Here is a 27,833-nt window from a genome sequence, read left to right as displayed (position 1 = left end):
GATGGACTGAAGGAGTGAGGCTTGATCCAAAGGCGGGGCAGGGTAGTGTCTGTCCACTTGATGGTGGAAGACTGACTCCAGGAGAGCAGGGTGACTCTCCTCAGGCTCTTCTTCCCATTCTCCAGAAAAGGGTACAGTCGGAAAATCCTCCACTGTCTATGCACTTATTTTGTTAAGCATGCAATTTACACTTGTTGATTACTCTCATTTGCCAGGCACTGTGCTAGGCCTTGGGAATAGAAAGAGGAATAAGGAAAAGCCCCTGAGGGCCTGTCCTGCCTTCATCCCTGAGCTGAGGCAAGTTTGTTGTGTCTCTTTGAGCACAGGTGACAGAGCAAGTTCTGGAGATAATTGGCCACCTCTTCTTTCTCATGCCACCAGGCAAACTCAGAAACCAAGTGAACGAGTTAATCCGATGGTTAATGACTTTGATATCTGCAAAAGTGAAGCCTTGCTACATTTCTCAGGTGATTGGGGTGGGAGTGAGAAGGAAATTTAACTAATTCATGCACTCTATTTTTATTGAGTAGTTAATGCTGGAGTTGGCAAAGCATGGCCTATGGGCCAAATCCAGCCTGAAGCTTGTTTTTGTAAATAAGGTTTTACTGGAACTCACCCATGCTCATTCTTTGAATCCATCTCATGCTTTGAATCTCTCTGACTTCCCAGTCTCTGACCTCCAGACCCAGATTTAAAGGGCTCACGAGATTAGATCAAGCCCATCTGGATAATCTCCCTGTTTTAAGGTCAACTGGTGTGGGACCTTAATTACATCTGCAAAATCCTTTCACATCAACACCTAGATAAGTGTTTGAGTGAATAATTGGGAGAAGATATGTGCGTACCAGGGGCCTGGAATTTTGGGGCCTATCTCAGAATTCTGCCTACCATACAAATATTATACCAATATTAAATATTTTTATGAGCAGAGGATCTAGAACCAGAAACCCAAATTTTTTATTGTTGTTTCAGTCCTCTGTCCATTTCAGTGGCATTTCTCAAACCAAGTTTCCCCTAACTTTTTTTTAAAGATTTTTTCCCCCTTTTTCTCCCCAAAGCCCCCTGGTACATAGCTGTGTATTTTCAGTTGTGGGTCCTTCTATTTGTGGCATGTGGGATGCTGCCTCAGCATGGCTTGATGAGTGGTGCTGTGTCTGTGCCCAGGATCCGAACTGGCGAAATCCTGGGCCGCCAAAGTGGAGCACGTGAACTTAACCATGGCCATGGGGCCGGCCCCTCCCCCAGCTTTTAATGAGTATTCCATAAAAAAGTCGTGTTATTGGATAAAATGGATGGGAAACACTGAGTTAAAATTAAACAAATTTCTTACCAGTAGACTTCTCAGAGCCTTCAATATGTGGGTTAGTCTGATCCTCCAAATAGCAAATACCAAGATGAGATTAGACGTGAGGGAGATTTATTAGAGGAACACCTGTGAGGGAAAACAGGGAAGGAGCCGGGAGGCTGAGAGCCATCAGCCTGTAATGTAGGTCTGACACTCGATAAGGAGAAGGAGAAGGAGAAGGAAGGAAGGAAGGAAGGAAGAGAAGGAAAGGAGAAGAGAGAAAGGTCTTAGATTACAGTGTAGTTCTAAGAGAGTTTCAGCAAGGCCAATGGGGAGTCATCAAGCCAAAGTTACCGACCCAAAAATTTCCATATCTTTCAGGAACACTTTTGCCTTAGGGGACCTGCCATATTCAGTTATTGCCTGGGAGAAACTCATGGGAATCTGGCCTCAGTTTTAACACAGTGATGGGTTTTAGAGCACAGCAACTTGAGATGTTGGTCAATTATGCCCTTCAGAGTAGGCATCTGAGAGGCACATTTTTCAGGGTTGCTAAATATGCTAATATGCATTTATAAATTTCCAAGAGGAAGATTTTTTTTTTTTGAGTGCAACATTCATTAGTACCAACTTTTCAAGACCACAGTTTGTGGTCTGCCATTGCGCTACCCCCTCAAATGCACTTTCCTTGGTATATGGATAGTTGACCTTTCTCACATATGTGCTCTGAGTTTTTCCCATTAGTGGATCAGCCAAAGTCTCTTATTTACTCTCCCTCCTGGCACATGTTGCCTAAGGGTAAGGTCTATGAATTTGGAACGGAGGTTTGCTCTGTGTAGCCAGTTAGCCAGTGGGAGGATGAAATTTGTATCCCAACTGCTTGTCAGCAGATCGGTCAGGTAGAGATTCTACCCCATGTCTTGGCTGACAGAGGGAATGTTTTGGCTACTCCCTTTCTCCTTTTCCCTTCTCTTCCTCTCTCACTCCAGGGGATGGTGATTAAGAATCAAGATATTTATCATACCATAGTGTAATTTTGTTTGGACAGCTCTACTTAGGGAGGGTGGTCCACTGGAGGTCCATCAGGCAGAGCAAAGAGGAGGAAATGCTAAATACTCAAAATCCAGTGGAGAAATTTCTGCTTCTGGCAAAGATGGAGTAACTAGGGCCAGATTTACCCTGTTGCCTGAAATGACTAAAATACTGGACAAAATACATGAAATAATGGTTCTCAAGACATTGAGAACAAAGAACAGGCAACAAAGAAACATGATCCCTGAGAGGCAGGAAAGAAATGAAATGAGTTATTTATTGCCCCAGCTTACTTCCTTAAGAAAATTTCAAGGACGTGACGTAGGAAAAGAAAACCTAGGAAGAGTCTAGTAGACTTCCTGAGTTGAGAAGATGGCAATGAAAGTCCAGGGAGACCAAGGCACCTAGAGTTTACAGGGCAGAATACTAAATAGTGCATGTGTGTGAAGAAACTGTCTCAGGTGAGGAAAAGAACCAAGACTTGAAAGAACAGTAGCCAGGACTCACACAGGGCCAGGAATAGTGCCTGTTTCCACCAACCAGCCTGAAAACCTCTTAATTCACATGGCATTGGGTAGAGTACTTAAAAATGGGGACAAAAATCAACAGTAGGCTGAATGCTATTCTGGTCCTGTCTAACAAATCTTAAAAGCAAGACTCAAAAGGATCAAACTATTTCCAATAACTTAACTGTATCCCAGGAAAAACTCAAGAATAGTTATAGGAATATAAAAATATTTAGCATCCAATAAGGTGAATTCACAATGTGTGGCATAAAAAAAAAAGCATCAGGAATGCAAAGAAGCAGGAAAATATGACCTATAATAATGAGAAAAATCAATTAAAACTGACCCAGAACTCACACAGATGTTATAAGTTGCAGACAAGGACATTAAAACAGATATTATAACTGTATTCTATGGGTTTAAAAGCTAGAGGAAAGCTTAAGTAAGTTAAGTAGAAATAAGGAAGATACATTTTTTTAAAAGACCAAAATTGAACTTTGAGAGCTAAAAACTAGAATATTTGTGATGAAAAAACACTGGATGGGCTTAATGGCAGATTAGACATTGCAAAAGAAAAGATTGGTTAACTTAAAGACATAGCAATAGAAATTATACGAAATGAAACATACAGAGAAAAAAAGACAAAAAAAATGGAGAAGAAAAAGAAGAAGAAAGCATCAATGAGGCATGAGACAACTTCAAGCAGCCTAATTTCTGTGTAATTAGACTCCTCCACAAAAGGAGAGAGACAGGAAAAATATCTGAAGAAGTACTGGTTGAAAAGTTTCCAAATCTGAAGAAAAATATAAACCCACAGATCTAAGGTAGTAAATGAACCCTAAACATGAGACATCATAATCAGTTTTCTCAAAACCAGTGAAAAAGAGAAAAATCTTAAATGCAGCAAATGAAAAAAAAGAACCCCAAACCAAATAAAACCAAACAACAACAAAAACATGTTTCATACAGAGGAATAAAGATAAGAATAATAGTGGATGTCAGCATCATGGTGGAGTGAGTTGTTCCCTTTGTCTCTCCCCTCTAAGTTAGAACTAAATGGAAATTCATTAACCAACAAAGGATTCCCTACACAGCACATGGGGACACCTGAGAGATCCATGCAGTCATACATCTGAAGTTGGGTAGACTGGATCCCTGGGAAGTGATGGAACTAGGCCAGACCTCTCCCCGTCTCTGGCTGCAGCAATCTAGGTTGCAGGTCCTCACACAGTGGCTGGCATGACTGTAAGAGGAGTCAAGGGCAATCCAGGGTGCAAAAGAAAGTGCCTCTCCCCTCCTGCTTAGTGCAGCAGCTCCACCAGTCCCCTGCTGAGTGCAACATCCCTGCCTATGAGAGCAACCTCCTGGCAGAGCACAGAGGCCCGGTCTGTGCATGTGTGCATGATCTCCAAGTGGCTGAGGCTGAAAATTCTGAGCAGCTCTACCAGCACAACTTGCAGCAGACAGGGAAGTAGAAGAAAACACAGTTCCTGCCCTGCACAGTGGTGGCAGGTGGAATCCGAGACCTGATACTACCACAAATGCACTGGAAAAGGATCAATTCTTCAAACATGGTGAAGAACTACAGTAACACTTAAGATCAGAAGGAAAATGACAAGTCTCCAGAAACAATCCTGAAGTCACAGAAATTTACAATCTAAATGATAGAGAATTCAAAATAGTTGTCGTAAAGAAACTCAACAAGTTACAAGAAAACTCAGAAGGATAGTTCAATGAGCTCAGGAATAAAATTAATGAGCAAGGAGAATTCTTCACTAAAGAGATTGAAGCTCTAAAAAAAAACCAAACAAATTCTTTATATGAAGATATAGTATTACAATTAATCTCACAATTAATGAGATAAAAAAAAAACCTAAAAACCATAAGAAATAGAGCCGATTTATGGAGAACAGACTTAGTGATTTAGAGGATAGAAATATAGAAATGCTTCAGGTGGAGGAGGAGAGAGAACTAAGACTTACAGAAAAATGAAGAAATTCTCTCAAGAAATATCTGACTCAATTAGGAAAATCAACATAAGGATTATAGGTATTCAAGAGGGAGAAGGGAGGGAGAAAGGAGCAGAGAGTTTCTTCAAAGAAATAATAGCTGAGAACTTCCAAAACCTGGGGAAGTAACTGGACTTACAAATGCATGAATCCAAAAGAACTCCTAATTATATCAATGCAAAAAGACCTTCTCCAAGGCACATCATATTAAAACTGTCAAAAGTTAATGACAAAGGAAAAATATTAAGGGCAGCAAGGCAGAAAAAGCAACCTACAAAGGAACCCCTATCAGGCTTTCAGTGGATTTCTCAGCAGAAAGCTTACAGGCTAGGAAAGAATGGAATGATATATTCAAAATACTGAAAGACAAAAACTGTCAGCCAAGAATACTCTATCCAGTGAAACTGTCATTCAGATATGATGGAGAAATAAAAACTTTCCCAGATAAACAAAAGCTGAGAGAGTTCATTGCCACTAGATCTCCCTTATAAGAAATGATGAAGGAAGCCCTCATACCTGAAACAAAAAGGCAAAGGTCTACAAAGCTGTGAGCAAGGAGATAAGTAGACAGACAAAATCAGAAAACTGCAACTCTCTATCAGAATAGGTTAGCAAATACTTAATTTTAACATAAAAGATAAAGAGGAGGAGAGCATCAAAAATAACAATAAACACTTAAGTTTAGTCACAAACTCACAACAGAAAACAGAATAATTTGTGACAACAATAACTCAGAAGGGGAAGAGGTAAGGGATGGAACCTGTTGAGGCTAATGGAGATAAGAAGCTATCAGAAAATGGATGAACTCATCTGTGAGATCTTTTATAGAAGCCTCATAGTAACCACCAAACAAGAAATCAGAGCATAGCGATAATTCATAAATAGAAAACTGAGAAAACCATCACAGAAAACTACCAAGCTGAAATGGCAGTCAGAAGTACAAGGGAAGAGAAACAATGGAAATACAGAACAATCAGAAAAAAAGTGATAAAATGGCAGTATTAAACCCTCATATATCAATAATCACTCTAAATGTAAATGAATTGAATTCTCCAATAAAAGACACAGAGTATGGATAGATTAAAAAACAAGACACAACAATATGCTGCTTCCAGGAAACACATCTCAGCTCTAAAGATCAACATAAGCTCAGAGTGAAGGGATGGAAGGTGATACTCAAAGCAAATGGCAAACAAAAGAAAGCAGATGTTGCCATACTTATATCTGACAAAGGAGAGTTCAAGATAAACAAGACAATGAGATACAAACAGGGGCAGTATACAATGATAAAAGGGGCATTCCACCAACAGGACATAAAACTTATGAATATATATTTGTCTAAAACAGGAGCACCAAAGTATACAAAGCAACTATTAACAGAACTAAAGGGAGAAATTAGCAGCAACACAATAATAGTAGGGGACCTCAACACCCCACTTACATCAATGGATAGATCATCCAGACAGAAAGTCAACAAGGAAATAGTGGATTTAAATGAAACACTAGATCAGATGGACTTAACAGATATATATAGAAGATTCCATCCCCAAACAGCAGAATACACATTCTTCTCAAGTGCACATGGAACATTCTCAAGGATAGACCATCCTTGAGTTGGGAAACAAGGCAAGCCTCAACAAATTTAAGAAGATTGAAATCATATCAAGCATCTTTTCTGACCACAATGCTATGAAACTAGAAGTCAACTACAGGAAAAAAGCTGGGAAAGTCACAAATATGTGGAGACTAAACAACATGCTACTGAACGACCATTGGATCAATGAAGAAATCAAAGGAGAAATTTGAAAATATCTGGAGACAAATGAAAATGAAAATACAACATACCAACTCTTATGGGATGCAGCAAAAGCACTTCTAAAAGGGACGTTCATAGCAATGCAGGCCCACGTCAACAAACAAGAAAAATCTCAAACAATCTTAAACTACACCTAACTGAACTAGAGAAAGAAAAACAAAGCCGTAAGTCAGCAGAAGGAGGGAAATTATAAAAATTAGAGCTGAAACAAATGAAATAGAGAGTAAAAAAACAGTAGAAAGGATCAATGAAACAAAGAGGTGGTTCTTTGAGAAGATAAACAAACTCGACAAACCCTTAGCCAGACTCACTAGGAAAAAAAAGAGAGGAGGCTCAAATAAATAAAATTAAAAATGAAAGAGGAGAAATGACAATGGATACCACAGAAATACAAATGATTATAAGAGAATACTATGAAAAATGATATGCCAACAAATTGGACAATCTAGAAGAAATGGATAAATTCTTAGACTCATACAACCTCCCAAAACTGAATCAAGAAGAAATAGAGAATCTGAATAGACCAATCACAACTAAAGAGATTGAAACAGTAGTCAAAAATCTCCCAAAAAACAAAAGTCCAGGACCAGATGCCTTCTCTGGAGAATTCTACCAAACATTCAAAGAAGAATTAATGCCTGTTCTTCTCAAACTACTCCAAAAAATTGAAGAAGATGGAACACTTCCTAACTCATCCTATGAGGCCAACGTTACCCTGATACCAAAACCAGTCAAGGACAATGCAAAGAAGGAAAATTATAGGCCAACATCGCTGATGAACATAGATGCAAAAATCCTCAACAAAATATTGGCAAACAGAATATGGCAATACATTAAAGAGATCATACACCATGATCAAGCGGTATTTATTCCAGGGACACAGGGATGGTTCAACATCTGCAAATCAATCACTGTGATACACCACATTAACAAAATGAGGAATAAAAACCACATGATCATCTCAATAGATGCAGAGAAAGCATTTGACAAGATCCAACATCCATCTATGAGAAAAACTCTCAATAAAAGGCATATAGAAGGAAAGTACCACAACCTAATAAAGGCTATATTGACAAACCCACAGCCAACATCATACTTAATGGTGAAAAACTGAAAGCCATCTCTCTGAGAACAGGAATAAGACAAGGGTGCCCACTCCTATTCAGCACAGTACTAGAGGTTTTGGCCAGAGCAATAAGGCAAGAAAAAGAAATAAAAGATATACAAGTTGGAAAGGAAAAAGTGAAACTCTCACTGTTTCCAGATGGCACGATTCTCTATATAGAAAACCCTAGAGAATCCACCAGAAAACTATTAGAAACAATCAAAAACTACAGCAAAGTTGCAAGGTGCAAAGTCAACTTACAAGAAAGGTTGCATTTCTCTACACTAATAATGAAATAGCATAAAGAGATGTCAAGAATACACTCCTATTTAGGATCACAAAAAAGAGAATAAAATATCTAGGAATAAATTTAACCAAGGAGGTAGAAGACCTATACACTGAAAACTATAAGACATTGTTGAAAGAAATTGAAGAAGACATAAATAAATGGAAAGATATTCCATGCTCGTGGATTAGAGGAACAAACATAGTTAAAATGTTCACATTACCTAGAGCAATCTACAGATTCAATGCAATCCCAATTAGAATCCCAATGACATTCTTCATAGAAATAGAACAAAGAATCCTAAAACTTATATGGAACAACAAAAGACCCCAAATAGCCAAAGAAATCCTGAGAAAAATGTAGAAAGCTGGAGGCATCACAATCCCTGACTTCAAAATATACTAGAAAGCTATAGTAGTCAAAACAGCATGGCACTGGCACAAAAACCAGACACACAGAGCAATAGAACAGAATTGAAAGCCAAGAAATAAAACCACACATTTATGGACAGCTAATGTTTGATAAAGGAGCCAAGAACAGACAATGGAGAAATGAAAGTCTCTTCAATAAATGGTGCTGGGAAAACTGGACAGCTGCATGCAAAAGACTGAAACTAGACCATTATCTTACACCATACACAAAAATTACCTCAAAATGGGTTAAAGACTTGAATATAATACCTGAAACCATAATACTCCTAGAAGAAAACATAAGCGGTACACTCTTTGACATCAGTCTTAGCAGCATCTTTTAGAATACCATGTCTACTTAGGCAAGAAAAACAAAAGAAAAATAAACAAATGGGATTACATCAGACTTAAAAGATTCTGCAAGGCAAAGGAAACCATGAACAAAATGAAAAGACAGCCCACCAAATGGGAGAAAATATTTGCAAATCATATATCCAACAAGGGGTTAATCTCCATAATATATAAGGAACTCACACAATTCAACAACAAAAATCCTGATCAAAAAATGGGCAGAGGATATAAGCAGACATTTTTCCAAATAAGATATACAGATGGTCAACATGCACATGAAAAGATGTTCAACATCACTAATATTAGGGAAATGTAAATCAAAACTACAATGAGGTAGCACCTTACACCTGTCAGAATGGCTATAGTTAACAAGACAAAAAATAACAAATGTTGGAGAGGATGTGGAGAAAGGGGAACCCTCATGCACTGCTGCTGGGAAGGCAAACTGGTGCAGCCACTATGGAAAACAGTATAGCGGTTTATCCAAAAATTTAAAATAGAAATACCATGGGGCCAGACCCGTGGTTGGGCGGTTAAGTTCATGTGCTCTGCTTTGGCAGCCCAGGGTTTCACTGGTTTGGATCCTGGTCATGGACCTAGCACCACTCATAAAGCCATGCTGAGGTGCCATTCCACATTGCACAACTGGAAGGACCTACAACTAGGATATACAGCTATATACTGGCGGGGCTTTGGGGAGAAGAAGAAGAAGAAAAAGATTGGTGACATGTTAGCTCAGGTGCCACCTTTAAAAAAAGAAAAAGAAAAAGAAATACCATATGATCCAGCGATCCCACTACTGGGTATTTATCCAAGGAACATGAAATCAACAATTCAAAGAGATTTATGCACCTGTGTGTTCATTGCAGCATTATTCACAGTAGCTAAGATGTGGAAGCAACCCGAGTGCCCATCAACTGATAATTGGATAAAGAAGATGTGGTATATATATATAATGGAATACTACTCAGCCATAAAAAAATACAAAATTGTCCCATTTGCAACAAGATGGATGGAACTTTCACTTATTATGTTGAGTGAAATAAGCCAGACAGAGAAAAACAAACACTGTATGATTTCACTCATATGTGGAAGAGAAAAAAACACATGGATAAAGAGGACAGATTAGTGGTTACCAGAGGGGAGGGGCGTGGGAGGGTGGGCAAAAGGGGTAAAGGGGCACATATGTACAGTGACGGATAAAAACTAGACTATTGGTGGTGAGCATGATGCAGTCGACACAGAAACTGATATATTATAATGTACGCCTGAAATTGCATAACGTTATAAACCAATATGACCTCAATAAAATAATTTAAAAAGTAGATAAGGATAATAGCAGCTTTCTCACTGGAAACAATGCAAATGAGAAGATAGTGGAATAATACCTTCAAAGTACTGAAAGCAAAACGCTTTCTCCTGGACTTCTATACCAAGTAAAAATATCTTTCAGAAATGAATGGAAAATAAAAATGTTTTCACATACAAGAAGTGAAAGAATTCATCACCAGTAAATGCACACTATAACAAATGTTAAAGAAAGTCCTTGAGGCAGAAGGAAAATGATACTAGATGGAAATATGGATTTATACAAAGGAATGAAGAGAACTGGAAATGGTAGCTATGCAGGTGAATATATATTTTTCTTATTTTAAAAATCTGTTTAAAAGATAACTGACTATTTAAACAAAAATTATAACAGTATAGAGTTTATAACATGTAGAAATAAAATGGATGAGAACAATACACAAAGTGTAGTATACTTATACTTACTGTACGTAAAGTAGTAATAATATCACTTCAAGGTTGACTGGAATAATTTAAAGATGTATTCCGTAAACCCTATAGCAACCACTAAAATAACAAAGGGGTATAGCTAACAAGCCAACAAAGAATATAAAATGGAATTATAAAAAACATTCAATTAATTCAAAAGAAGGCAGAAAGAGAGGGAAAGGGGAACAAAGAGTTGGGAGTAATAGAAAACAAATAGAAAGATGATAGACTTAAGCCTAACCATATGAATAATCACATTATATATAAATGGTCTAAATACCCCAACTGAAAGGCAGAGATTGTCAGATGGATTAAAAAAGGAAGACCCACTTATATACTACCTAAGGAAATGCACTTCAAAGATAAAGATACAAGTAGGTTAAAAATAAAAGGATAAAAAAGGTATACCATGTGAAATTTATCAACAAAAAGGCTGTGTTGTCTATATTAATATCAGACAAAGTAGATTTCAGAGCAAAGAATATCATCGGGTGTAAAGAATATCATTTCATATGATAAAGCAGTCAATTCATCAAGAGCACACAACAATTCTAAATGTTTATGTACCTAATAACAGAGCCTCAAAATATAAAAAGCAAAAACTAATAGAACTGCAAGGAGAAATACACAAATCCCTAATTACAATCAGAGATTTTAACGCCTCTCTTTCAATAATTGATAGAACAAGTAGATGATCACTAAGTAGATAAAAGATTTGAATACGATCAAACAACTTGACCTAACTGGCATACAGATTGGAAAGGAAGTACAATTGTCTTTCCTCACAAGCAACGTGATCATCTATATAAAAGTATGAAATACTTAGGAATAAATATGAAGAAAAGATAGGTAAGACTTGCAAACTGGAAACTACTAATCATTGCTGAGAGAAACTAAAGAAGACCTAAATAAATGGAAATATATGTAGTATTCATGGATCAGAAGATTCAATACTGATAAGATATTAATTCTTCTCAAGTTGATCTGTAGATTCAATGCAATCCTAATAAAAATCCCAGCAGGCTTTTTAAAAATAGGAATTGACAAGCTGATTCTAAAATTCATATGGAAATGCGAAAGATCCAATATAGCTAAAACAGTTCAGAAAAAGAATGACTTATAAAACTCCAGTGATGAAGAAAGTGTGGTATTGGCATCGAGATAGACAAATTGACCAATGGAACTGAATAGAAAATCCAGAAATAGATCTACACATATACTGTCAATTGATTTTTAGCAAAGTTGAAAAGACAATTCTCTGCAGAAAGGATAGTCTCTTCAACAAATGGTGCTGGGACATTTGGATATCCATATGCAAAAAGATCCACTTCAAGACATACCTCACACCATGTGCAAAAATTAACTCAAAATGGGTCATACTTAAATGTAAACCCTAAAAGTATCAAAGTTCTAGATGAAAATATAGGAGAAATTTGTGTGAACTTGGGTTAGGCAAAGATATCTTAGCTACAACACCAGAAACATGATCCATAAAAAAAAAAAAAGGATAAATTGGACTTCATCAAAGTGAATAACTTCTGTTCTTTGAAAGACATGGTTAAGAGAATGAAAAGACAAACCTGAGACTGGGAGAAAATATTTGCAGATCACATATATATCTAGAATACATAAAAAATGCTCATAACTCAATAAAAATAGTTAAAAAAATGGGCAAAAAAATTGAACAGATGCTTCACCAAAGAAGATATAGAGGGATGGCAAATTAGCATAGGAAAAGTTGCTCATCATCATTTAGACATTAGGGAATTTAAAATCACAGTGAGACGCCACCACACATCTGTTAGAATGTAAATTGGCACTACTTTGAAAACAGTTTGGCAGTTTCTTAAAAAGTGAGTGACAGATCTATAGTGACAGAAAGGAGATGAGTGGTTGCCAAGGGAAAGGAGAAATGCTGCGAGGGAAGGGCAGGAGGGATCACAAAGAGACAAGAGGAAACTTGAGGGCGCTGTGGACGTGTTCATTATCTTAATTGTGATGATGGTTTCGTGGGTGTATACATTTATCAAAACATTAAATTGTATACTTTAAGTATGTGCAGTTTATTATATATCAATTAGACATCAATAAAGTTGTTTTTTAAAAATCAAACGGAATGTTTACACATGTGGAACTAAGGCTATTTGTAGAGCTCTCACACCAGTGATAAAAAAAAATCACAAAACAATAGAAACTGCTAGGTGGAGGGTAGATATTTAGGCTTTTAGACTTGGTTTTCAGAAGTTTGAAAGTCAGAGAACAATAGAACCAGTTCTTTCTTTGGCCACGATTAATTTATCCTGCTTCTTTGAGGTCAGCCAACACTTGCAATGTTGAATTGCCCTCAAAATTTCTGTGGAATAATGAGATTATTTGAAAATAAGTGTAGCTTCTTCGGTGGAAGGGCAGGTAGTGGCTGTGTTGGACTATGGAACAACTAGTCCCTGAGCCTTTCTGTAAAGTTCCAAGAAGGCGGTGTGAAACTCGGATGGCTTGGGCCATCTTTGAAGAGATGTGAGGACAGGTTTTCCCTTGAGTCTGTGGAGAGGGCTGAGCTGACGTGCTGACTCTGTCCTCATGCACACAGTGTGTTTGCCAGTTGGTGGATGCTCTGGCTCTCAGCCGCTGCGGAGGTGCAAACTTGCAATCCCAGCTGGAAAATATTATAGGCGTGCTGTTCGTGCAGGTGAGTGCTGTGGGGCTCGAAGCATCCTGGGCTTGCTCTTTGTCTCTTCTTTGGAGATGATAGCTACCCCAGTCCAGGCCACAACGTCCACGCAGCCCGGGGACATGTACATGGTGACCTTAACCATACATCCGTCAGGCTTCCCTGGAACAGGTCAATGCCTGGATTCTGGGCATTGAGTGGGATATTCTCCACGAGGAAAACTGGACACGTTCTGTATGTTTCTTGGGGGGACAGGTCTTTGTTGCTTCCCCTAAACTCTGAAGGTTCAAATGGCAGAAGGTTCAAACCACTCCATCATGCCTGTAGGAAATGTCAGGCCTTCTGTGCTGCGGACAGAAGAGGGAAATTGAACATTTCAATGGAAGTGGGAAGAGGACAATTGAACATTTTGCAAAAGGTGTTACCTTCCATATATTTAATTTGTTGGCCACTGTCTTCTTCCCTTTGGGGCTGGGAATGTGGATTCCTGGGTTCTATTTTCCTGTTCTCTTTATGGCCCAGCACCACACTTTTCATGGCTACATGCCTCAGTTTCCCCATCCACACCCAGGGCCCCTGGTTCCAGTCCTCCCAGGTCTGATGGCCTTGCTTTCCCCACAGCTGAGTGAAAATGTCAACAACTCAGATCCTTACTCCATACAGAACCACAGCCCCGCCCTGAGGACTTTCTACTTCCTGAGTGAGTTAACACGTTTCCCTGGTGCCAGCTATGTGTGCGTGTGGGTACTCAAGACTACCTTTGTCTCCCCCTGGACTGGACTGGGGGCCTATGTTCCCATGAGGGGCTTCCATCCTGATGGACATGTTGTGAAGTAATCTACGTGGGCTTGGCCTGAAATTCAGTGAACTGGCAAGGGCATAGACATTGCTCCACTCCTACCCTTTTTTCCCACTCCCTTCACCTGGTGTTGGCTTCTCTTTCTTCTTTGGTGTCCCCAGCTCAGAAAGGTGATAATGCAATCACAGTGCTGATGAGTATGAGAGGTGTTCTCACCCCTGGGAGGGCACATGGTAGCGCAGGGGAGGGACAAGGCCTAGCTCAGGAAAAGCATCAGGCCCCGCGCTTAGCACATGGTAAATGCTGGACAAACATGGCTCTCTCTCTTCTTCCTTCCTTTCTCCAACCTAATGGACCCTATTTTATCCTGCCCCTGGCATCAGTGGTTTTCTGTGAGCATGATTTACTCCTACTTACCACCTGCCACTCAAACATACTCTTGATTCCCTTGTATTCACACCCTTCTGATAGCCAAGTTATACAGTGATCAGGTGGTATTCCTAATACGAAAGACCATGGAATCCAACGATCCAATCAAGATAGTACCAGCCCTTCAAGTCTTCACGGATGTGTTCCAGGATGGTGAGTGGGAATCGGGCCCGGTCCTAGGGATCTTCTTTCCTATGAGATGTTCTTTCTCTGGGAGACAGTCCTGCATAGTAGTTAAAAACATAGCTTAAAACTCAATGTAATTCAAAGTCAATGGGTTCAAATCTTGCCGCTTTTCCTCCTATTAGCTGTGCAAACTTGGGCAGATTACTTTTAGTCTCTGCTCTATTCCTCGTCTGAAAAATGGAGATAAAATTAACACCTACCTTTAGGGTATTTTACTGAGGATTAAATGAGAAAACATATGTGAGGTGCTTAGATGATTGCCTACTATGCAGTTTTGTGTTGCTTTAGTCTATAATTAGTATCTCGGAGAGTAGGCTTCAGCTCCAATCTAGCGTTTGTTAAACTGTCGCTGGGTGTGTGGCACAGTGCTGGCCACTGCAAATACACATGGTCCCTGCTCTCAATGAGCTCACTGAGTAGGGAAGATGAGGCTGTGCACACAGCGAAACGACGCAAGATAGTTTGCATTAAGTTGCTTAAATGTGAGCATGGCAATGTGCAGCAGGAATGTAGAGAAGGGACCAGTCGAGGGGAGGGGATGGGCTCTGGGCAGGAGATGAACCGAGAGCAGGGGAGGAGATTGTGATGGTGGGTTAGGAGGCATTCATGTGGAAGAGCAGTGGTCGCAATTCTAAAGGTTGAGATGTACAGAGGGGAGGGGAGGACAGCTCAGCTGGAGTGGTGGATTTGTGTGAGCAGTCATGGGAGACTGGCAAGGGCTGGGGTTCAAATGTCAGCCTGATGACAGTACTGTTTTAGGTCACTCTTCAGTCTGGTTTGAATCAGAGGAATGGTGGAGATAACCTCTGGGGACTCCACCTGGCTTTTGAAGACCAGGATTATACCTAGAATGCCTCCTACCTGTCTGTCTTCTTATGCCTCTCAAAGCAACAGAGGAAGAGGGAGAAAACTGAGCCCCAGCTGTATGTCTCTTTTCTCTAGTGTCCCAGACAGAGAATCTGAAGAGTGAGGTGATGCACTCAGTCGTTGCCGTGATTCAGGAGGATCTCAAACCAGTGAGCAGAAAGGCGGAATGTTTGGGTTGGGAGGGCCATTGCTTTCTTGAGACCTTGAGGTCACGGAAAATGGAAAAGGAGAGGCTGTTGGGGGATGAGGAGAGAGAAAAGGCACACTTCACAAGCCAGTTCTGGCCTCAGACCACTGCCCATGGGTTACATTTGGGCTCTTCGAAGCCTGAGAAGGGTTTGGGAAGTAGGCAGGTGGTTCCTCCCTACTTTCAGAGTCTTTTCTGTGGGCGGCACTGTCTTATGCCTGGTGGGGACATGGAGCTCTAAGAGATACTAATTCTGCCTCCTGAGAATTCACGACTTGCTTGCAGAGAGAAGATCTCAAAGATCCTCTCTGCATGGGGTCTGAGAAGCCATGTCTTTAACGAGCTCTGCAGGCAGGGTTGGAGGCAGCAGAGACTGCTTCCAGCTTTGGATTGTGCAGGACAGGGGAGCAAGGGGGCAGTGGTTTGGGGTGCTGATTGGATGACATCATCCCTGAAAACAAAGTCCTAAATCCTCAGAGGGTCAACGGAGAGTCTGGGATCTTGAGGACTGGGCCCTCAGGGCTTGTGGGGTTCATTCCTAGCTTTCCCTATGAAGGCCGGAACATGAGACCTTTCCTGGTTTTAGATTCTCCTCCTACCCAACCCTCCTGCCAGTTTTCATATCTCTGAGGAAATAAGGTGTAGGCAAGCTAGATGCTTAGACTTCTCCAGGACGGTTGTAGGAGCTCAAGTGAGTTGGAACTTCAGGGTGGAGTACAGAAGTGGTCAGGTTCAGCGACTGGTGATCTGTCATCACCCAGAGCCCACTGAAGAGTCACATTGGGCTTGGAGTCAGGAAATCTGAGTCCTTTGAAGACACTCGTCCCCTGCTTTGGTTCTCTGTGTCCTCACCTGGAACATGAGGGGTCATACTGGTGGTCCCTGACATGACTTCCTGTCTTGCCATGTGATGGTCTGTGACCCCACAGGTGCGGAAGGCCCTCCTGAACTTCACTGAGATGCTGGGCCAGAGGAATTACTTGGCCCTGCCCCAGGGGAACATCATCATCAACTATGTCATCAAGCTCAGCAAGTCTGACAGCTCACTAAGCAAGACCCAGGCAGGGAGGGGACAGAGATGGGAGCAGACCTCAGGGGAGAGAACAAGAACAGGGCAGCGTTGGGAGCAGAGGGAAAGAAGAGGAGGGTATGGCCAGCATGATGGGAGGGGCTTTGAGCTGTGAGCCAGGGGAGGCCTGGAACCAGGAGTCTCAGTAGCATTGGTTTCAGATGTAAATCTTCCCTTTTATTATGCTAGGATGAAGAGGACATCCAACTAATGTGTTCCAAAATCCTACAGAAGGTACAAACAGCTGGGGTCAAAGAGGCCTCTCTGTTTCCTCCTCCCCTGGCACCCCAGATCACTACCCTGCCCCCGAGTCTGCATTCTCCCACCCCCTCTGTCTAACCCCTGTACTGTCTCTCTCACCCCTCCCTACCTTCACTTGTTCCCAATCCTTTGCCTGGGCCCCTTTGAGATACTCAGTGGAACAGAAGATGGTCACTGCATGGTGAATCTGGAGGCCTCCACTTGAGTCCTGCTCGCCCAGTTTCTAGCTGTAAAATCTTGAGTAAACTGTTCCGGCTGCAGTTTCTCCTTCTGTAAGAAAGCAGTTGATGATGTGCCCTGCCTGCTCACAGCAACCTCTAAGGATTCTTGGAGGCTCATGGAGATTCTTGGAAGCTGATGTGTGGGTCAGAGTTGAGTGAAAGGCTGTGGGAGGAAGAGGACAGCTGTGACTTCCTCTCCTTCCCAGAATCGCAGTGACCCTCCCTCCCAGCAGTCTCTGCCTCTTGACCTTTAGCTGCCCCTGGCATGTTCCCCAGTGAAGGCCATCATGAGTCACACAATGCCAAAGTTCAAGAAGCCCCTCTATCTGATGAAATTCTTCTGCTGTAATTTTAATCAGGACCTTGGTTACGTTTTACCAATATGGAGTGGGAGAAGAGAGAGACAGAGAGGGAAAGAGAGAGAAAAAGGAATGATAGAGAATATCGCTGGGGGGAAGGCGTGCATATAGGTCTCAAATACCCCTCCAGGAAAGGAAGACAAAGTCATAGGGTTGGAGAACTTGTGACTGGGGCCGACTGGGGCCTGGCATTGAAGGCTTTGCCACATCTCCTGCCAGGTGTCCTTGCCCAAACTGATCACCTTGGCATGTCAGCCCAGCAACATCTTGGCCTTTGTGCCCCTGAGTGAGACAGCCACAGAAATGGCTCTGAGGGCCCAGTCCCTGGGGCCAGTTCCCCTACCTCAGCAGTTTTCACCTCAGGCGTAAGTGTAAGTACAAGAGTCGGGCAGCCTGTGGAGAGGTGCCCACTGTGAAAGCTCAGGCTGCTACGGGCTGAGACTCTGTAGGGGTGATGGGTATAGGGGAGAAGATGTGGATCTGTGGGGTTCGGGGGGTGACTGTAGGCCATGAGCCTGGGACAAGGTGGGAGGAGGAGGGCAAAGGGTTAGGACAGCAGCTTAAGGCCATTTGGCTCCTTACATGGATGGAAAGGGTACTCCTGTGGAAAAGAGACAACTCCAGACATGGTTCCATCTGGCCATTAGTCCTCATTTTAAAACACTGGAGTCAAGCTGTAAAAATGTTGTTGTTAATTACAAAGTCATGAATACACAGACATTCCTGCCCCTTAGTTCTTCCTTTGCCCCAGCTCTGAGCCTCACTCTAGACTCACCCCATCCCTGACCTCTAATCCCAAGGGAGTCAGGGTTGGGGTGAGGATGTCCATTTAGCACATTACTTGGTATATTATTGTTGTTGTTGTTTTCAGCTGAAAATATAATGGTTTGTTTTTTAGGCTGAGTCAAAGTGTCTCAAGCTCCCATGGCTTTGGCACCAATGCTCCTTCCCCACTTAGCTCTTTTTCCTCCTCTGAAGTACTGACGGTGTTAGCCCACCCCCAATGGGGGCTGGAGGTCAGACATCCTGGAACACGCACTGACTCTGTCCTCTTCTTTTATCCTTTCTCTAACTTAGCCATGTAGTTCATCTCCCCACAGAAACTCCTGACCCATTTGTGGTAAGTGATGCTGGGATGAATACTACATCCCTCCATCCATCCATCCATCCATCCATCCATCCATCCAGTCATTACACAAATAGTTGAGTACAACGATATTCCAGGCATTATGCTGGACATGGAATAAAGAGGTAGGGCCAAGAATCATGGAGGCTCTGGGGAGAGGTATTCTAGGCCAAAGAGCTTAGAAAAAGGAACTGGGAGCATAGTGGTAGGGCCTGGAGGTGGGGAAGGAGTTGGGGATGGGGAAGGCTGGGCTTGTCTCCTGTATGGCCTTGTCATAGCTTCTCTCTGTTGACCTTGGACAAGTCTACATGTCTTTACGGATCTCATTTTCTCAGCAAGTATGTTTTGAGTTTCTCTATTTTCCCAAACATTGTGTGCTAGACATTACGAACACTTGGAGAGACAAGGTATAGACCTGTTCTTGGGGTGTTCACAGTCTTAGTGGGAAGACAAGCCTGGGAATAACCACCCATAATTCAGTGTGATAACCGTACTCATGAAGGAATACACAGGGTGCAATGGGATCTTAGAAGCGGAATGAGCTGACTTGGTCTCCAAGAGTCAAGGAAGACATCACAGAGGAGGTGACGTTTCGAGAGCATCTTGAAGAACATGTAGGAGTTCAACAGGAGGAAAAGAATGGGGAGAGTCTAAGTGTCAGCTTTGCCATTCTATGAGTTTGTTCTAATTTTCTTCTCTTCCTTTAAATCCTGTCTCTGCCTTCTGCTTGCTTCTCCTGTTTCTCAGATGTTATCGCTGAAGCCCTACAGAGAGAAGCAGGTTGGTGTAAGCTCCCTAAAGCTACTCTATGCCCTGCATCCGATCACCTCCCTGCACCCTGTTATCAACTCTGACATGGGCCAGCTGTGGAAGAAGATGATCCCTCAGATGTTGAACATACTAGCTGGTGAGGGGTTGGCTGGGAGTGGGGAGGAATGGAGCTGGGGCAGTGGGGCAGACTCCAGAAGAGATGGAGTCTGAGGTGCAGGATGGACCTTTCTCAGTGTGAGGAGGACTGGGGCCAGCCTCTCTGTCCCTCTGAGATGCCGTTTGGATGAGTCTGCTTATTTGGACCGTGATCTGCACTGAGCAGGTATGTGGTCCAGAGTTCTGTGGCTCCAGAGTTCCCAGAACAACTCCTGCCGTTTCTTGTGGGCGGAGGATCAGGGAAGAGTGTGGGCTTTGGAACCAGACAAACCCAGGTTTGTATCTTTGCTCTGACACTGACCAGCTGTGTATCTTTGACCTTTGGAAAGTCATTCATCTCCTGGAGCCTCTGTAAAGTGGCAGAGCAGTTGTCTTGTAGGATCATGGTGAGAACAAAATGAGATGATGGACACATAGCCCCTGGCATAGTGTTCAATGTTGGTTCTTTTGCCCTGGCTGGGTCCTTCTGGTCGGCTGGGTCCCATGCTCTCTCCTTTCCTAGGTCACACTAAGGAGGACCTTAATCAGAAGGAGTGGGAAGACAGGCTGCTCCAGGTGAGCACTCCCAGGGAGGTGCCTCCGTCCACACGTGCCTTGTTTCCCCTCTTCAGGACTCACCTTCCACGCCCTCAAGGCCCTGTCGTCAAGGGGAGTAAGGGAAAGGGCCAAGCTGTGTGCCCTTCGGCAAGTTCTTTAGGCTTTACAGGCCTCAGCTGCTTCATCTGTAAAATATGAATGCCTATCTCCCAGAATTAAATAGGATAGAGTCTCATAAACTGGAGAGGGCTTCACACATGTAGTTGGCATTACCATCATTGTCATTGTATTGTCATTCTTCAGTTCTGACAAACCCCCTTCCGTGTATTTCAGTTCCTCCCCATTTCTTGAGCTCTTTTTCCATATTTTCAAACCATGCCCCTTGTCTCTTGCTTCCTTCTGATCCCACTTCCGTGGGACAGAAAAGTCCTATCACTGTTCTTCATGGTTCTCTTCTCCTTTCCTCTTATTCAGTTTTCAAGTCGGTCACTAGTAGCCATCAATGATGACAACTGGCTCGAGCAACTCATGGAAGTCATCTTGGAGAGGATAAACGATTTCAGCAATGAAGACGAGGAGAAGGTGTGTCTCTGTGTGTGTGTGTGGCTGAGGTTTGTGGTTGCAAGGGGGGAAATTGGGGGGGAGGAACCTGGTAGGGAAGGGCTGTAGAAATGCACATGAAGTTCAGGCCTTTAGGGAAGAGCCCATGGATGGGTGCTCCGGGTCCTGGGGCATCAGGATGGGGATGATCAAGAGCTGGTGGTCACCCAGGAGCAGCAAAAATATCGAAGTGTCTAACATTTGAATAGTGTTTCAGGCTTTATCAAGAACTTTGCCATCTGTTGTCTTAATTGAACTTCCCAGCTGTTCTGAACAGAATGGAGCTGGTGTTTGGGTGCAGTGGAAAGATTATTGACCTTGGAGTCAGATTTAAGCAAGTTAATTCAAGTAATCTCTGAGGGCATACCGTGGGTTAGGAACCGTGCTTGGTGTTGGGAACATGATGCTGAGGAAGAAAGACGGGCTCCTTTCCTCAAGGAGCTCAAGGTGGGTGGTGGCAAAGGCCTGGGGCCCTGCCCTGGCATCTCCGTGCACCCCTGGTGTAATCTGGTTCGAGGGTCCTAGCCTCCCTGAGATTTCAGTGCCTCACGTGGGAAGTGGCAAAAGTAACTTCTACACCACAGGAGAGCAGACGAGGAGCAAACGAGGATACCTGTGAAGGGGCTTTGTAAAGTCAAAAGGCTAACTCACCGGACAGCCGTCATTACCCCTCCCTCGCCAATGAGGCAACCCCATCCTGAGGGTTTCAGTCTTCAACAAATTATTGGCAAAACTGGCGCTTGAATCCAGGTTTCTCGGTTTCTCGTCTTGTTTTTCTGTCACTGAGCAACACTTTATTTGGGCTTTGAGGGGTCTCCAGAAAAGAGGCCTTATTTCCAAGACTGATCGTTTGCTCTCTAATTATGAACACATATTTATGAAGCACCTATTATGTGTAGATGGGAGATTGGGGTGAAAAATGAAGCGAGCAGGACTCTGATGGCATTGGTTCAGTTATTAAATTGTGTGCTAAATGCCCGCAGCACGACAGGCGCTGCCTGGGTGCAGGTGCTCACAGACGAGACGCGGGCTGCCTTTGGGAAACCATTGTCTGCGGGAGTGAATAGATAAGAAAACGGGCAATTATAATAAGTGTGCTAAGTGGCAGGATCACTATCTGCTCTGTATGCTTGGGAGCCCAGAGGAGGACGCATGTGGCCTGTGGGGGCTGCACAGAGAAGCTTTCTCAGAGGGGACCCACCATCTCAGTTTGCTCCAGACTTCCAAGGGTTAGCACTGAAAGTCCAGCACCCCGGAAAACACCTCAGTCCTGGGCAAACTGGGAGGATTAGTCACCCTACAGAGGAGTGAGTAGGTCTGGAAAGATGAGTGGTTGTTTGCCAGCCAAGCAGAGAAGTGGGCACCTTAGGTCAGGGCTCATGGAAGCGGAGCCTGAGGCGGGGTTCTTGCCACATGGTTTAGCCAGGGAGCGCTGCCCGGAGAAGCTGTGGCAGAGCTGAAGGAAGCAGGATGGGAGGGGGAGAGGCTGAGCAAGGATGTGGTCTGAGCCCATGGGGAGCCCTGGATGGAAACTGCACTGCAGAGTCTGTCCTGCCTGGAGACAAGTGAGGGGGGCTTTTGTACCTATGCCCCCCACCTGTCTGTCATTGACTCCAGGCTTCCATGGTTGGTATGGGCCAGGGACGGGTGAGGGAAGAATGTAATTCCCAGGCGCCACCAGGCAAGGAGGCCCAAGTTACCCCAGGACACCAAGGCTGCAGGTGGGAACTGTTTCCAACAGTGCCTGCAGCCAGTCACAGGCAAGGAGCCCTGGGGTCTGGACAAGGCGCCAAGAGCATCTGCTGGAGGGACAAAATGTGCCCGTAGAGAGGGGGTTCTAGGGGGTGAGTGGAAACCAGGTAAGACATTCATCAAACAACTGGTATGTCCTGTTTGCCTCCTGTGTCAGGCACTGTGTTAGCGCTGGGAGAGCCATGAACCAGACAGACCCTGCTCCTGACCTTGATTCTGGTTAGAGATGTGGGGTTGGGGTGAGTTAGGAACTAACCAAACAAATGCATGAGGAGATACCTAGTGATTGTGCTGAAGCTCAGAAGGAAAGAAACAGAACGGTGAGCTGAGGAACAGGGAACAGGGTAGGCTCACTGAGCCAGGATCTGAGAGACGAGAACGGGCCGGAAGGTGTTCCGGATAGAGATAGGGAATGCAGACTCGGATGCAGGGAAGCGGGTGAATGTGTAAATACGGGTGTTACAAGGTAGACAGGGCGATGCATAGCATGCGGGGACAAAGGCCCCTGAAGTTCAGAGAAGGGAGAGAGAAATGGTTTATAAAAGTACTTTTTCAATTACTCAATTTTGATTTGAAAACTGCAAATTTAAGGAAGTGTTTTTATTTCTTAGCTGGAAAGTAGGAAGAGCGTGGGTCAGGGAAAGTTTCTAAAGGACAAGCCCTACCCTAAGTGGCTGAGAAATTAGAGATGCAGCTTTCCCTTCCCTCTGGCTGAGCCCCTGCTCTGTACAATCACTGCCTTGCCCAGATGCCCCCAGAGAGCAAGAGGGCCAGTGTGGAGGATGAGACGGTGGGCGAAGTTACAAAGCTAGTGTCAGAAATGGCTGTTCCCCAGGCCGCCCTAAACTCATTCCAAGCTGTGCATGACCCTCCCCTTCCACCTCCCCTAGGCTTTCCTATATAAATTCTTCGGCTGCACCCTGCTGACCTCGAGGGATGTGAAACTGGTCAAGAAGATGCTCTCCTCCGCCCACAAACTGCCCACGAGGAGCTGCAGGAGAGGGAGGTGAGGTGGAGGGCACTGGCAAAGAGGGACCATTTTTAGTTTAAGAGGCAGGATGGCAAGGTGGCTAAAAGCTGGGGCCTGACAAGCCGGACCACCTGGATGGGAACCCCAGCTCTGCCACTTACTAGCTGTGTGCCCTTGGGCAAGTTGCTGAACCTCTGTGTGCCTCAGAGTTTCCTATTCTGTAAGATGAGGCTATGGTACCTTCCTCATGGGACATTTTCTAAAAAGTTTTTAGTCTGAAATAACCCCACACAAAGAAAAGTTGCAAAAAACTCCCAGAGAATTTCTGTATACTCTCCTTCCAGATTCCCAAAATCTTAACATTTTCCCATGTTTGCTTTATCATTCTCTCTCTCTCCCATTCTCTCTTTCTCACTATAAAATTTATTTATTATTATTTTATTTTCTGAACCATTTCATGAAGTTGCAGTCATGATGCTCATTTTACCCTAAATGGTGCAGTGTGTATTACCGAAAAATAAAGACATTCTCTTACATAACCACAGTACAATGATTAAAATCCGGAAATTAACATTGCTACAATGCTATTTTCTAATTTATAGACCTGATTTGAAAATTGTTAGTTGTCCCGCTAATGTTTTTTAGAGCAAAAGAAAAGCATTTTTATTTGTCTGGTCTGTGATCTAATTCAGAGTCAAATAGTGCATTTAGTTGTCATTTATTTACTTAATTTTTTAAGTTTATTGAGATCACATTGGTTTATAACACTATGTAAATTTCAGGTGTACATCATTATATTTTGGCTTCTGTATAGACAACATTGTGTTCACCACCAAAAGTCTGGTTTCTGTCCACCACCTTACATATGTGCCCTTTTCCCCCTTTTGCCTTCCCCCCTCCCTGTTGTCTTTTTTTTTTTTTTGAGGAAGATTTGCCCTGAGCTAACACCTGCTGCCAATCCTCCTCTTTTTGCTGAGGAAGACTGGCCCTGAGCTAACATCCGTGCCCGTCTTCCTCTACTTTTTATGTGGGACCCCTACCACAGCATGGCTTGCCAAGAGGTGTCACCTCTGCACCCAGGATCCAAATAGACCAACCCCAGGCCACTGAAGTGGAATGTGCGCACTTAACTGCTGAGCCACCAGGCCGGCCACTGTTGTCACTTATTTTTAATAGTCTTTAATCTGGAACAGTTCCTCAGTCTTTATCTTCTATGATCTTGACATTTTAAAAATGTACAGATCATTTATTTTGTAGAAGGTCCCTCATTTTTGGTTTGTCTCATATTTCCTCATGATTCGATTCAGATTGTGTATTTTTAGCGAGAATACCACGGCAGTGATGTGTGTCACAGGATGGTTTTGAGGATTAAAGATGTGACAGCACTTAGAACAATGCCTGGCACATGAGCACTCTTTAAGCGTTGATTCCTGGCAGAGTTGGTGTCCTTGCTCTCGGGCCTGCCCTCCCCAGTGCCCTTCCCCAGCCAGATTCTCAGAGCACCCATCACCATCATGGCTATCATCAGGCATTTGCCAAGCCCAAGTTGCAGACGGTATCACTGGGGAGACAAGACATGTCCAGGAAGAAAACAGCTGACTACACAGAATAGCCTTACTCGAGGTTACGTGAGCAGTCACAGAGACATATAGTAGCTATGTAGGAGGGTGGTTGGGACTTGGGCTGGTTGGCGCTGGTTTAGGAGAAGGAGGGAAGCAGGTATTTCCACTTGATATAATATTCTGAGTCAAGACTCAGGAACTTTTAGAGGCACGTCTAGAGAATAGTTAGTGGTCTGGTGGGATGCGAGTACACAGTTCTTTGACAGGGAAGTAAAAGCTATCCCTCTGACAGCCCTAGGGGACAGAATGGATACAGAAGATGAAGATAAGAGGGAAGAGGATGTCCAGGATGGTTCCTGGGTTTCTGGCATGCTCAATTGGGAGGATAATAATGGTATCCTTCACTGAGAACAGGAACCCAGGACAAAACGGGGAGGAAGAGGATGCATTCAGCTTTTGACTGGGAGGGGTTGGGGAGCCTCAGGATAGCCAGGTGGAAAGATCCAGTAGCCATGTAGATCTGGAACTAAGATCTGGGCTGGATGTCTAGATTTGGGATACATTATATTTTCCCTGTCTGTAAAACAGGGGTGATAATATTGACCTGAAAATTTTAGTGTGAGGATCAATGAGATCATATGTGTAAGGCTGGTACAAACTAAAGCACTAATATTCTGATGATGTCAATGATGCTGATGATGACGACTATGATGAGTGGAAGCCATGGCTAAGGGAGGTCATGAGAAGAGGGACAGAAAAGAACCCCCTTCTGATGCTCAACTAGTCCCTGCTTTCTACCTAGCCAGAATTTTCCCTTCATGTACATGGAGACCAAAGGTCTGCCAGTCCCACTAATACTTCATCCCTTCTTGAGGATCTGTGTCCTGGAGCAACTGTCACTGTCCCCAGGGTCCCATCCACTCTGCCACTCTCTGCTGCAAAGTCTTAGTGGGGGGCCTTCCTGCACAAATGAGTCAGTTCATAAACAGCTGGCACTTGCATCTCTGGGTTAGGCATTCTTTTAGCTCCATGCCAGGATATCCTGTTGAGTAAGCTCTGGGAAGAGACTGGGCTGACATTTAAGTCAAAATGGCCTACTATGAGATGGAGGAATTTAAATTAAATATTGTTACTGGCAGGAAATGTAGAACCCCCAAGCCTTCTGTGCTCATGACTCTCACTAGGTTGTCGATTCCCAAATCCACACTTATAGCCCCAGCTGTCAGACCCACCAGTCACTGACATCATTTTCACTCAATTGTCGTGCCACTGTGTCCCACACAACACATCTAGGAGCTCACTCCTTCCTCTCTCCCAAGGCCTAGACAGGCCCCCTTTTCCACCTGCCCATTTTGGTCAGAGTTACTGCTGTTTCCTGTTTTCCTGGACTAGGAATATTGGTGTTGCAGGTCTTCCCGCTCCTCTGTCTCCTCTCTGATTAGCCATCCAATCCTGCTGATAATATGCCTCCGATTTGTTCTTCCTCTCCATTCCCTCTTCAGAAAAACTCTTCTCTGAATTCATAGTGCAAATAAGTATGTTCTGTTTTGCAATGTCAGATTTGACAATCCCAAGATTTTGTAAATCTGTGACTAACGTTTCATAATCTGGGATAATTTGCTTCTTAAATTACTTCCTGCAAAGATGTTTGGTTCTCCATCTGGATTTTAAACAGTTCAAGTCCAGGGAACCAAATTTCCCTTCCATTTCTGTTCTTTCCCTCTCCTCTGCCTTCCTCTCTCTAAATCCCTGGTTCTGGGGGAGCATGCGGGTGCTTGGCTTCCCCTGAGCTGTGGCATGAGGCTGAGCCTAGCTCTGTTCCAGGGCATTGCTGTGGCGCTCAGTATCATGTCCACGAAACACCTGGAGCCAGCCCTGGATGAGCTGCAGGTGTATAGTGCTCTACTCACTGACAAGGACTCATCGTCCATCCTCAAGCTGATGAAGGTGATGGCATTCCCGGGGCCTCTGCCAGCCTCCCACACAAAGCCTCCCAAGGCATCCCCATCACCCCAGCCTCCCCACTTTTCTGAGGCCTTGTGACTTACCTCTAAATGCTTCTCTTTCCCTCTGACCAATAGTGGGGAAGTTTCATCCTCCCCTCCCTTTCCCTCGCTCCCTCACACCCATGCTTCAGGCCCTGAGATCACCAGCTGCACCTCCCAGCTCTTCACCATTCCACAGCCCCATCTTTCCTTCCGTGCGCTCTGGGTGATCTTTTCCTCTCTGATCCTCCATTTCTACTGCAGACAAGGGGGATAAGGAGAGGAGAAGGCAAGTTTTCCCCTTCCCCTACAGGAGCATCAGCAAAGGGAATGGGGGCTCATCTGTAACACCATCTACTTAAGCTATGGCAAGATTATTTTAGAGAGTGAGGGAGCTGTCAAGCATTTAGATGCCATTCTCGCTTTGGTCCTGCAACACTACCGCAACTGTATTGTGGAAAAGGTACTTCCTGCTTATTCTTTCTCTCCCACACCCCATCCCTGCCTTCTCTCTTCCCCTCCAAGGACAAGATGCCTGGCCTTGAATGGAACTCAGTGTGGGGCTAGTGCAGTGACTTCCTTGACCACATTTCAATGCTTTTACTTAATACTGCTACTCTGAAACTCTAACCAGCCCAAGGAAGAGCCTACAGAAATTTTAGGGCTGTTGAAAAGTGTCACCTCCCCTGCTGGCATGCTATGTAACATGCTTTTGGGCTCTTCACTGCCTCTCCAAGGGACGAGGAGGAACA

The 27,833-nt window shown here is 43.6% G+C and overlaps 1 protein-coding gene across 1 annotated transcript; it reads left to right on the top strand.

Moving 5' to 3' along the window:
- Positions 1-333: 333 nt before the first annotated feature.
- Positions 334-27,833, top strand: LOC139083492 (maestro heat-like repeat-containing protein family member 1). The gene is made up of 10 exons (XM_070620483.1): positions 334-467; positions 13,866-13,944; positions 14,515-14,625; positions 15,601-15,674; positions 16,971-17,015; positions 19,496-19,655; positions 20,178-20,230; positions 20,687-20,794; positions 23,455-23,570; positions 27,607-27,833. Exons 1-10 carry the CDS (start codon positions 372-374, stop codon positions 27,701-27,703), a joined length of 939 nt encoding a protein of 312 aa, XP_070476584.1. The 5' UTR covers positions 334-371; the 3' UTR covers positions 27,704-27,833.

The sequence above is a fragment of the Equus przewalskii genome, chromosome 5, assembly GCF_037783145.1.
Source record: "Equus przewalskii isolate Varuska chromosome 5, EquPr2, whole genome shotgun sequence".
Taxonomy (NCBI): Eukaryota; Metazoa; Chordata; class Mammalia; order Perissodactyla; family Equidae; genus Equus; species Equus przewalskii.
Note: the sequence above shows the minus strand (reverse complement) of the source record. Positions and strands in the feature narration are given on the sequence as shown.

What these genes read in the sequence shown, in the direction of transcription:
- LOC139083492 (XM_070620483.1), top strand. Translation starts at nt 372, where the DNA reads ATGCCACCAGGCAAACTCAGAAACCAAGTGAACGAGTTAATCCGATGG. An exon ending in GATGTTGAACATACTAGCTG is followed by an intron (nt 19,656 to 20,177) that starts GTGAGGGGTTGG and finishes CTCCTTTCCTAG; the next exon opens with GTCACACTAAGGAGGACCTT. An exon ending in GCAATGAAGACGAGGAGAAG is followed by an intron (nt 20,795 to 23,454) that starts GTGTGTCTCTGT and finishes CACCTCCCCTAG; the next exon opens with GCTTTCCTATATAAATTCTT.